This window comes from Loa loa, assembly GCF_000183805.2.
Source record: "Loa loa unplaced genomic scaffold supercont3.790, whole genome shotgun sequence".
NCBI lineage: Eukaryota > Metazoa > Nematoda > Chromadorea > Rhabditida > Onchocercidae > Loa > Loa loa.
This window is the reverse complement of record NW_018108970.1, coordinates 1-12,680: the sequence shown is the minus strand read 5'-3', so window position 1 is coordinate 12,680 and position 12,680 is coordinate 1. Positions and strand designations below refer to the sequence as shown.

The following is a 12,680-nucleotide window of genomic DNA, read 5'->3' as shown; positions in this document are numbered from 1 at the left end:
TGATCCTATACCTTTCAAGTTTATATATTTGCTTAATAGGAAAATTTGGAGCAATATTAGTAATGAATTATTAACTAATTGAGGGGTGGAACGAATAATAATATTTTCTGATGGAAAAATGTCGATGATATTTACTTAGGCTTCTAAGTGAATATTTGTAGTGATTAGAAGGTTATTTCATTGCTGTCTGTACTGAATTGAATCTTTTAAATCTTTCACATCATAATAACTTTTATTAGTTAATTATTTGTCGTCCGTTTTGAGGCTTTTTTTTGCAAATATTTTGCTCTTTCAGATAAATCTTGTTTATTTAATACTTGAAAATTTAGATTTATAATTCGTTATATTATTTTTAATCTGTTTTTTTTTCTGATTTCATTTGAAATTCTTTGTGAAATTATTTATTTTACAAATAAACAACTTATGAATCGTTCATAGCCAAATTTCATGTTTATATTGTGACTTGATCGGTCAATTTTTCTTCCTTTCACATTATAATTAGTTTCATTTCCATGTTGGAAAATAATATATTATATAAATGGTGTGCGAAAATTCTCATTTGAAAGATTCACAAACAACAAACTATGACGAATTTCCTTACCAAATCGGCTTATCTAAACTGAGACAAAAGGTTTTCTAAGTAGCATTATAATTATTTGACTTCAGATAATCTTGAATTTGCTCTTCCAAATTTTCCAAAATAGGAGTGGAAAGCAGGTAAGTCAGAAAGTGATCAAAGGTTTTCGCGGAAGGAACTTTTTTGTCACAAAGAGATTGGAAATGTTGTTGATTTTATATTTCATGATAAAAAAATTGTGAACTATTGTTTGTCTTTAAATGATATATTTGTGGTCTGTATATATTTTCACCTTTATTTTAGAGTATGTTGCTACTGACCGGGTGAATTAAAATTTCGTTTTTTATTAGCTGTGTTTCCTTTTTTATCATTTCAAAAATCGAAGGATCTAATTTTTCCAACTCTTTTGTTTTCTTTTTTAAAAACGAATTTTCATTAAAGTTTTTTCTTTGATACTGAAGGAGGGAAGAATGAAAGATCGTGCCATTATATTTTCTTTGTCACAAAGTTTTGATATCATAACAAGCAAGATTTATTTAGGATTGATTAATAGTTGTAGATTGATTAGTAGTTGTAAGTTGTAGCTGACAGATTTTGTGACTAAAAAAAAAGAAATGTGAAAAAGGAAATGACAAAAATTAGACTTAGTCTAACATTATTCATAAACGAATCAAAAAAGTTTTCAAAAAAGCGAAATGCCGTATTCAAAATGAATGAAATTGTGAGAGTTATTTATCAAAAAGTATTTTCAATTTAGTTGATGCAACAATTGCTATACATATCATTCAATAACAATTACTTTTTACGGAATAAAATTAGCATTTATGAAACTGAATGAATTATTTTAGATTTCCTTCTTTTTTTCCCACTACCAATGGGAATAAATTTGAGTTAATGTTGCGAATTTAAATATAAATTTTTCAAGAAATTACAATTTAAATTTGGCATGCAAAACTTTTGACATGTTATAAATGACTTTATCAATTTTACGAATAATTTGTTTAGCTTCTCGATTCATTGTAAATTCATTAATTTTTTTAAACCATTTGTTTATAAAATGTTATTTCAATGTATGCAATAATTCAACATGTAACTTTCATTGCTGTCTTTTTCTTCTGTTTTTATTTTTAATTCAATTTGAAGATTTGAGTTAGTTTCATATTAAATTCTTCCAAACCTATCTAATGCAACAAATAAATTTTCTTTCTTTTTATTTAAAACTTTTTGCCACTTTTCTTTTTGAAAAAAATTACCTAAATGTTAAAAGGATGAAAATGGGATGAAAAATAAAAAGCAGCAAATAAAAGTAAATAAGATTTAAATCTCATCATATCTAAGGAATACAAAAAGAAAGGTTATTTTACGATTTTTTTTTGAACGATTATCAATCTTTTTGAAAAATTGTTAAGTCCATGAAAATGTTTCAAAATTAAATTTTCAATTTGTCATAAAATTTAAATGTAAATTACATTTGTAAATGTATTCAAGAAGGATGTACATTTCAAAAATGTAGGATTATCTTGACATGAAACGATGAATAAATGTCAAATTTCTTCCTCATATAAGGAAGGACATTTTGTCGCATGTAGGAGATAGATGAGATAAGGTAAAAGAAAATAAAAATTTTTTTCTTAAAATTAGGAAAAAATTTTTAAAATAATTTCTATAAAATGTTGACGTATTTCTTAAATTTTCACCATTATTTTAATTTTAAAAGCTGAAAGCTTTTAGCTTTTTATTTCGCTCACAACAAAATATAAAAAATTTTAAGGATTAGAGTACAAAATTCAATACAAAAACATAATGAAGATTAGAACTACTTTTAAGATTTAAATTTCTCTTTTCCTTCGTAACTTTCAATTAGAAAATTGACTAATTTCACTTTATTGTTTTCAACGATTTCACATAGTTATTAATTTTGCATTATCAAAACATGGTTATTTTTTTCTTCAATCAGTTCACATATGAATTGACTATCTGACATTTTGCATTTTTTGTTTTACTTCCTGTGTTAATAAGACTTATTATAATTATCACATAATTTTTTTAAAATTAGTTCTCATGTCGGTTGACTCTGTGTCCTTTTATACTTGTTGTTTTATTTACTATTCTGATAAAGTTTATATATTTAATTTATATTACAATAAACTTATATTGTTGTAATAAACCAAAATTTTTTTTCTTTATTTCGATAAGAAGAAGAAGTTGCTGATTTCAATTTAATTTTTACTAATTGCGATTTTTATGCTAAATTGAAATTACTAATTATTTTATTACCATAGAATGTAAATTTATGATGATCGTTACTAAATTGTAATAGGAATAGGCAACAGTTCTTTATTTATTTATTTCTTTTTTCGATTTTTTTTTCCTAATTTAATTAAATTTTGTGTTAGATTTAAATGACAAAGATGTACAGAAATATAATGCATAGGAATAAAAGTGAAATTTGAGAAAAATTTAGAAAAATATGAAACGAATAATTGATAAAATAAACAATAATTTTGGAAGCAAAATATGAAATCTTTTTAACTTCCTTTTTTACTCTTTTATGAAAAAATTATTAAGTATTGTTGACTTAATTATATCATTTCGAACTTTTCCTTTTTTTCTCTTCCTTTGGCTTATTGTTATCAATGTAAAAATGAAACAAATGACTTTTCCAAACTTAATAATCATTAATTCAAAAATTTCCCACTTGCTTTTTTTTTGTTTGTTTCAATTTTATTTTTATGTTTCTAATTAACCTTTTCCATACAAAGTAAATGTCATTTCAAAATATTTCATAATTTTTGACACATTACTATTAAAAATTAAAAAGTTCACATAAATTAATCTTTTGTTATTTTAAAATATACGATAATTTCTTCAGCATAAAATGCTAATCGAAATTTGTACACCGATTGTTTCTATTTTCTTTTTTAATTAAATTAATTCTGAAACGAAATAATTCGTAATTTCAGATTCTTCAATAAGAATTCGCTAATACTTTAATCAGTTTGCTATTGAAGATGATATTATGCTATTCGATGATACATATAATGATAGTAACAGGCATGTTACTATCATGTCATATAATTTATTCGTATGATATAGACGAACAGACTAATAAATGCCTCTATGAATTTGATCCAGTTTACTGTTATTTACTAGAACAAGCCAATAAAGTAAGAAACAAATTTTTTAGTCTTTTTTCTTTTTTTCCTTTAAAAAATGATTTATAATTAAAATTAAAAGGTTTTATTTTAATCTCTAACTTTTAATGATTCTTAAATTATTTCACAACGTTATTTTTTTATTTCTTTCGTATTTAAAATATACCAGAATAGATAGATTAAGCGAGTTAAATTACCAGAAATTTTTTTTTTTGTTTTAATTGTTTTTTTTTTTTTTCAAAGAAGGGGAATATCGTTTATTTCAAAACATTTAAAATATACAAAATTGAGTTGAAGATATATATTGAAGATTCAATAGTGGAAATGAAGAAATGAACGAAAGAAAGAAAATTTCTTTATAAAAAAAGAAAAAAAGAAAATTTCTCATTTATTTTTGAGAAAAACAAAACAAGGATTTTAATTACTGTAGGCCTGAATGAGTATTTAATTACTGTAAATTCTATAACAAAGCCAAGTGATTGCTTGAATGATATGATAATGATTAAATTTGCTTTTAAATTCCTGAAACATATATATATATATATATATATATGTGATTAAATAGATATTCATGGTTAATTTCTACTAAAAATTTATTGTTTCATTAAAATATCAAATCAACCTTGTCATTTATTTAAATATGCTAAATGCTATCATTTTTCTTTTTTTTTAGCCTGATCTTGAACTTAATTCCTTGCTCAGTTTTTTTATCCATTCCATGTTACCTTTCTCGAAACACTTTGAATTTCAACATTACTAAAAAAAAAAATTCTTAAAAATATCATTGAAATACAGTATATTTGATTGATTTTGATCATTTTATTTTCCAGATGTGACAGGCAACAGTAAATTAATTAGAAATTATGATATTTCAAACAGAAATCTATTGTTTGATTAATCATTTATTATGTTTTGTTAAGATTCAGGAGCAACCTATAGAAATACCAATAATGCAACAGCTAAATCAAAAACGATCATTGAATAAAGCACGAAACAAATTGATTAAATCAAGCAGATTTTGGGGAAAACGCAAGGATGATATGGTAGTTGTTAGTTTTTTTCAGTATTGATTTCAGTATTAATTTTTTAAAATTTATTCTGAATTTTTTGTCGACTTTTTTTTCTTTTTTTCGTATTGGAAAGCTGAAAAGATTAACAAAAATGCAATCAAGAGAAATTTCAAATAAATTTTACAGTTTTAGAAAAATTTGAAATTTATTAGAAAAATCTCTGCCATGTATTACGAATGAATTTATGAATTTGTTTCAAAGTTGAAAATGTTTTAAATCTTGTTGTTAGCTATTTCAGGAGAAGTGAGGGGACAAAAAAGAAACGAAACTTAGATGATTGAATTAAAATTTGCATGTTTTTATAATTCTTAGATTTTAAAATGATTAATTTTGCAGAACGAATAGCTGTTCTTTGAAAGTTTTGTAATAGCAAAATTAAAAAAAAAGGGCTGGCTTACAAAATTTGAAACTTTTAAAAAATTTGAAGTCTTTCTTCGTTTCAGTTTGACGAGGGTAAACAAACTTTAATGTCTCGTGGCATCAATTTCGGTATGCAAAAAATTCATTTCCTTTTAAAATTTAAATCCTTATATTTAACATAATAAGTTACATAGGAAAGTTCGGTTCTAGTACTTTGCAAAACTTTCTGATATTTCTATCGTTTGAATAGTAAGCATCACAACAGCATATTCTAAATAAATCAGTAAATTTGTTTTAAAGAAAATTTTGAATTGTTTAAATAATTTTATTTCAGATGAACAAAATAGACGACCAGACCGTCAGAAGTTTGGGCTTGCAATGTCAAGTCGTTTTTGGGGCTAAGAAAAAGAAACTACACACATCAAAATTGTTCTGACATACTTTATCAGCAAACATTTTGTTTACTGACCAATAAATTTATCCAAGATTTTTTAATAAAAAAAAAAGAAAACGAAGTAACTTTGTAAAAGTTTGCATCATAAATTATTATCCAAAATTTCCATGGACTTAGCTTTACAGAATTCATTCAAAACTGTAAATTAATCCGATTTATCAGTTTGTTAAAGCTGTCATTCTTATCGTCATATTGCAACATTTTTTTTTTAACTGATAAATAATGGTACCAGAAGTGGATGGTCTATTTTTACCTTACCTAGTTAAATTCTCATTGATAATCTACCAATCATTAATCGTTTTTACAAAATGATACGACATGAATCTATCAAAAACATGCATAAATAGATTATCAAAAATTGAAATTGAAATTGAGATTGAATTTGTGTTTCAAAATTGGAAAAAATTATTTTGAAAACAAAATTATTAATTTTTTTTTGCCACAAATTATTGGAAACTAATGAAATGTGCAGCATGAGTGCGAAATTTTTCGAATTGTATCGTTAATTCATTATCCGTCATTTTTTGAATATATCAGTATTATCAATTAATGATATCATTGCACTTTACCGCAATTTATTCAAATTTTGCTAAATAATACAAATTTATCAAATTAAATCAAGCATTTATTTATTTCTTTAACATAATTCATGTGGACGATTATAGTGATTGATAGTTTAAAATATATTAGCACATAATAATTCATCGTGTCGCATTTGACCTTTCACAACAAAATGTCGCCAAATATTCTTGTGAGCATTTCCCGTAGTCGCAACAAACTGATGCAACACCTCGACGATAGCTACGATTTGATGTCCTGTCTGCATCTATAATTTATAATTTTACATTTAAAAAAATATAAAATAAATATTCGTCAAATTTTATTCACTGTCATGCTATAAATTTCATTATCACAATGATATTTTCATCAGATTTTCTGATTTTTTTAAAGTTACTGCCAAAATTTACTGATATTTGAGATTATCACAAAAGTGACATTTTGTCCCTTTGATGAAACTTAGTAATTTCTTAATTTCAATGAAAATCCATTTTTCTACAATCCCATTTAACATTGCTATGAGAATTTTCCTTAAATAATTTTATCAATTAAATAAATGTTCATTTTACACCATTGGGAATTTATGTGAAGTATGCATTTATATTCAAAAGGAGTCATATGACAGATAGCAAAGAGAAAACAAACCCAAAATTTGAGGAAAATAAGAACATTGATAAGACGAATTAATTTTTCATATCTTTGTTTATCTGTTTCAAAATTAATCGGCAACTTAATTGAAATTTCCGAAATAAAATTAGTAATTTTCCAATGAATTAAATGCTTTCAGGTTAAAAAGAATGAATCATTCGATGGCGGAGTAAATTCCAAAACTTATTGTTATAATAATTTGATGTTATCCCTTCCCAAAATATCATAGTGATATAAATTCCAACAATTAATATCTGTTATAAAAGGCTCATAAGCTACCATTTGCTGACCAAAAAGATGTTTTAAGAAATTTAATGACGATTAAATTAAGTTAATTCTAATCTACCAAATGATTTAACAAAAAAAAAAAATTCGATTAAGGAAGATTTCCAACAAGTATGAAAAAAGCCTTTCTTGTGTTAGGTAATTAATTAACTTCCTTAAGCCATAACAGTTAAGCTTCAATCTAATACCCAACGGCAACTCCCTATCGATTTAACAACAAATTAGTGAAATTGACGAAATTAAAAACTATTTCTTGAGAAATTCACTTATTCACATCTTAAAATGTAATCGCTTAATTGTTTAATCAAAAACTGTATGCAAGAAAGTAAAGCCAAACTTCAGACAAAAATTTAAAAAAAACAAAACTTTCCCGTCATTGAAATATTATTAAAATAATATGAATGCAAATTAGTGGAAGGATAATTTGACGATTTTAATTGATGCTAGAAAAAAAATGGATGAAATCTATCACTCAAAAAGAGATATTTGGAAGTTATTTTGCTTCAATGGAAATCAATCACTACAAAAAAAAAAAAAAAAAAAGAAAAATGCTAGCAATTAACATTAATGATTGTTAGGAAATCTCAGAAACAGTAAAACTTAAAATGTGAATAAGTGTATCATTATATTTGACATTTTGCATATGCTCGCCAACATTTATCACAACGATAAATATCATATCAATTTGAAATGTCATCAGGAATGTCATCTTTCAGAAATGAATTGGATGATTTAAAATACTGCCAATTAAACTGATCGTTTTAAGTCAAAATAAGAAAATGAAATGATTTTAACAATTCTTCAAAAAGAATGTTAAAATCATTATTTTATCCAAAAAATAATTTCACAAAAAAAAGAAAAAAAAAAAGCTAATCATACGTAAGATTACTACAATAGAAAAAATGAAAATGAAAATAACATTTGGTTAATGGAATTAAGATTATTGTGGTTTTTTTTTTTTCCACAAAGAAATTAATTTTCTTTGCCAAAATATTGATAAGTTAATGCACATCAAATTCATTACTCAATTAATTAACCAAACAATAATTACTGTAACAAACCAAGAACAATTGTTCATTAAAGTGAATTGGAGTAAGAATTTAGGGAATTTAAAGAAATTCAAACTTTTCGAGAATTTGAAGTACCAATGATTGCTAGCAATATTTGCAATGTACAGTATTAGTAAATATTGACTTTCATTTTGTTATTGGAATAAAAATTAGTTACAACAATTTTTGATACATTGTCATTTTTTTTCCCTCTCTCTCAAAATTATTTGCAAACAATAGTATCGTCAAAAGAAAATTTCCAAAAAGTTGACAGAAAATAAGAAAATAGAATTTCTCTTCTCTAATATTTTGAATAATGTTGAAATTTTAGACAAAAAAAAAAAAGAAAAAAGGAAAAGAATTGTTGGTAAGGTGAAATTACTCCGATCATTTCTTCTTGAAATCAATTTTACATTTAATTTCCACATTTCACACTTACATACTGTATTGGCTGAACTTTGAAAGCATGGATAGGTGGCATTTGCTGGAGTACATTTCTGCAATGAATTCATATTTACATATATCAAATGATCAAATATTTAATCATTATCAAAATTGCTTTATGCATGAAAATTAACTTCTGAAGTTTAGGATTTATAGTAATTTTTTATGCGTATGCTTGATGGATGTCATCAAAAATTTGACATCAAATAATTTAGAATTGAAATAAAATGAGTAAAATTCACTTAAATCAGGCAAAAAATTAAGCGATTATAATAAGTAATCAATCAGTATGCTTAAAGATAATTTATATTTTAACAAAGAAAAAAAAAGGAAAGAAAAAATTGTGAACAAATTTTATAAATTCACCTTAATCAATGCATATATTAGCGCTTTACCACAAATACGAAAATGGTTTATTGTTACAATTTGTTCCGTTTTGTGATATTTATTAACAAATTTATCAAAAGTATTAAATGTCTAAAAAGTTATTGAGTAAAATAAGAAATAATAAAAGAAATAAATGTGAAAAAGTTTAAATGAACAAAAGGAAACAAAAATGCATTTAGTGTTGATTGAAAAATTTTTTAATACTAAATAATATTATATCATAATCATTTTGTGATAATGCATTCAAAATATCTGTATACAGTTCAAAAATTATGGATTAATTAGGATAATTAATGCATACGTTGACACTGGCAGCTACTTCTGTTGTTTCTGAAGTGGAATAATACTTGATTATAAATACCATAAATAAGTGTAAGAAAATGATGTTCCAAAATATCCGGAAGCTTGGATAGTACATATTCCAGCTTCTAACTTTAATTTCATTTCGATACTTTTACTCTTTCAATTTCTTCTGTTTCAGTTTAAATTTTCACATTATTTTCCATAAAATACATTAAACTAAATTAACTAATAAATTAAGCATTAATATTAAACTTTTTTTTTTGCTCCCATCTGATGATATTCTTCACAATTTCATTCCTACCATAACATTCACATTAAACCAACCTAGCTATGATAACTTATGATAGATATATGATACATATCTATGATAGATATCATCCTATGATAACCTATTTTATCATCGATGATAAATTTTTCAATTATTATATAAGTAAGAAATATTCAAATTCTAAACAAGCCAATCTATTGATCATTAAAATTCTAGCAATCATCAAAGATAGGATGAAAAATCGAAAAAGAAAAGAAGAAAGAAGAAAAAAAAAAAATTGATATAAATGAGATAATCCAATATGTAATTGATTAAAAATATGTAAAATCTCTCGAATAATATAATATTTTTATAGGAATGATACAATCAATCCGGTATAATATGTATAATAATATCTTAATTATTAATAAATTTTTGCATTTGCACATAAGCACTAATACCATTTGTATTTTACTATGTAAAATTATTTTGTATCAAATTAATCTTTGAGATATTTTGAAATTTTTTCAAAAAATTATCTGGGATAATAAAAAAAGAGTGAGGGGAAAATGAAAATTAATAAAAAAGTAAATTTTAACATGTCATTTTAACAGTTAATAGAATGATATATTAATGAATAAAGATCAAATTCGGTTGAAATAGTGTAAGAAAGAAGGGAAATGTGATTCCTTGTAAAATTTTTAATGTTCCCAAGATGGAATGTTTGTTTTGTTGTGACTTTTCAACCAGACTATTTTGTTTTATTTATTTATTTATTTTTTTTTTTGTTGAATAATTTAAGAAACATATGAAATTTTCTTCTCTATCATTAACAGTAATACCCTTATCTGTTATGCTATTAATTTAGTCCTAGAAAGTAATAAATGAGTAAGCAAAGAGGAAAAGTTTGATTTTTAATTTTTTCAAAATTTTCTTCCTTTTGAAAGCTTTACAGAACAAAACTGTTAAAAAAAAAAAAGGAAGAAGCAGAAAAGTTGAGACTGTAACAATGATTGTTATGTTGAACCAATAAAATTACATCGAAAGTACATTTATCACTTTTTTTCGGTGGAAATATTTGAAATCTAAAATTTGATAAAACTTTTAGTCATACTTTTAAGTTTCCAATTATTTTATTTCTCATAAGATTTGAGTTTTAGATATCAATTGGATTTTTAAAACAAATCCATTAAATTTTTTATTTTCATACTGTAATACAACAATTTTAGTTTTTCCATCGGATGAAAGCTTTGTAAATTTTTTTTTTCACTTCTTTTTCTCTGGATATTTTCAAATGATCACATTGCATATATTCCTCAATCATTTATTTAATTTTATCAATCATACAATACAATCACAACAAATCCGATTAATAAAATAATACTTTTATAACATTTTTCATTGTTTACTCCATATTTTATTGTGATAACAATGTGGTAAAAAGAATTCTTTCAAAAATATTCAGTATTAGATGGATGATACATTAGCCTATAGATGATATCAGATGAATGATATATTAGCCTATAGAGTGACATATTAGCTTATAGAATGAAGTATATCGTATCAGATGGATGACACATTGGCCTATAAAATGACGAACAGCAAATTGTCTTTGATTTCATTCATTTGTTAATTGGCCTATCGAATAGTATGAATGAATATATTAAAGTTGTCAAATTAGAATTGTATCGATTATAATAGATCTGAGAAGAGAAATATTTGGCAATAAACCGAAAAAAAAAAAAAAAAAGGTAACGGAAAAGGAAGATGATTATATTTGATAGCATCAGACAGTATGTAATGATTTGGTAAATGTACTTTGAGTACACTTTAAACATTCTTAAAATATTTGAATTAATGGTACTAATCTATTGAAGGACATTTAAATACTGAACAAAAAAAGAAAAAAAAACCAAATATTGGACTTTTGTAATACCTAAAAGATTATTTGCTCATGCGTAAATTGACTTCTCCAAAAGTTCATTCCCTGTATTCATCCATTCTTTCATCTATCCTTGTATCCATTCACTCATTCATTCATCTATCCATTCAATTCATTCTCTTGATCATATCTCAAAGTTTATCTTATCAATTGGTATTCCGTCAATCCTCAATCATCCTTCAATGCATTCATACGTTTCATTCCTCTATTCCTTAATCCATCCATTTTTGTTAAAATAAATCCTTACTCTCCATTAATTCGTATCATACATCCATCCGTACATTTATATATTTATCGATCCGATTCCTACCGAAAGTTTCTCCTCTCTCAGGTCTTTTTTTTTCCCCTCTCTTTTATCCCATATTATATCATTTTTCCTTATCACATTATAACAATTATCATATTATGCTATCATGCAGATAATAGTTTTTTAATTTGATCAATTATTCCATTCTGTATTTGTATAAACTTTGACATAATATCCACAATGGTAGCATATAAAAAAATTTTATATTACCGTACTAATTGATGCAATTTAATTATTCAGGATCAATTCTACATTTTCATACTTATTCTCTACCTTTTTTTTTTTTTCCTTTATTCAAAAACAACAATAAGTAAAAAAAAAAAAAGCAAAAATGCTAACTGTAGTATTAATCAATGATTTGTTAAATTACAACAAAATCCATCGATCCTTTCGAGCTTTTTTTTTTTCTTCAATATCCTACTTTTTTTTTTTTCGTCACATCTTTATTCTTAAAAAAATAGAAGAAAAAAAAAATGTATCTTTTAAGGATGTTACAAATTGTAAACAAATGATTTGTACTTATATCAATGTGATGTGTGACTGGAATTATATCATCTTGTTGAACAGTAAATAAATTCCTTATTTGTCAATCATTTCATAAACAAACATTGATCAGATTTTTTTTCTTTCTTCTTTTTCATTTTGCAAATAAAATTATGGTGCAATTCGATATACCAATCATTTCATAGAAGGAAGGAACTTAAAAATTGACGCTTTTATTTGTCATTTAAAGTATGTAAAAAAAAAAACAATAATAATAATAATAATAATAATAATAATAATAATAATAATTTCACTAAAATCTATTCAATAGCGCAGAACATCAAACGTTATGCAATTTGATAATACCGTAATGTTTAGGTATAATCGTCATCTTTTAAACTTTTCTTTTTT

The 12,680-nt window shown here is 24.3% G+C and overlaps 2 protein-coding genes across 2 annotated transcripts; one reads left to right on the top strand and one right to left on the bottom strand.

The window, feature by feature from the left end:
• Positions 1-4,595: 4,595 nt before the first annotated feature.
• LOAG_08418 (hypothetical protein) lies at positions 4,596-5,564 on the top strand (the record flags this gene model as incomplete). The annotated part of the gene is made up of 3 exons (XM_020447694.1): positions 4,596-4,775; positions 5,246-5,291; positions 5,497-5,564. The coding sequence occupies 3 exons, from the start codon at positions 4,596-4,598 to the stop codon at positions 5,562-5,564; spliced, it is 294 nt and encodes a 97-aa protein (XP_020302104.1).
• A 753-nt stretch (positions 5,565-6,317) lies between these two features.
• On the bottom strand, positions 6,318-9,405 carry LOAG_08417 (hypothetical protein; the record flags this gene model as incomplete). Its single annotated transcript, XM_003143949.1, has 4 exons — positions 6,318-6,442; positions 8,596-8,653; positions 8,967-9,077; positions 9,289-9,405. The coding sequence occupies 4 exons, from the start codon at positions 9,403-9,405 to the stop codon at positions 6,318-6,320; spliced, it is 411 nt and encodes a 136-aa protein (XP_003143997.1).
• Between the last annotated feature and the right edge of the window lie 3,275 nt (positions 9,406-12,680).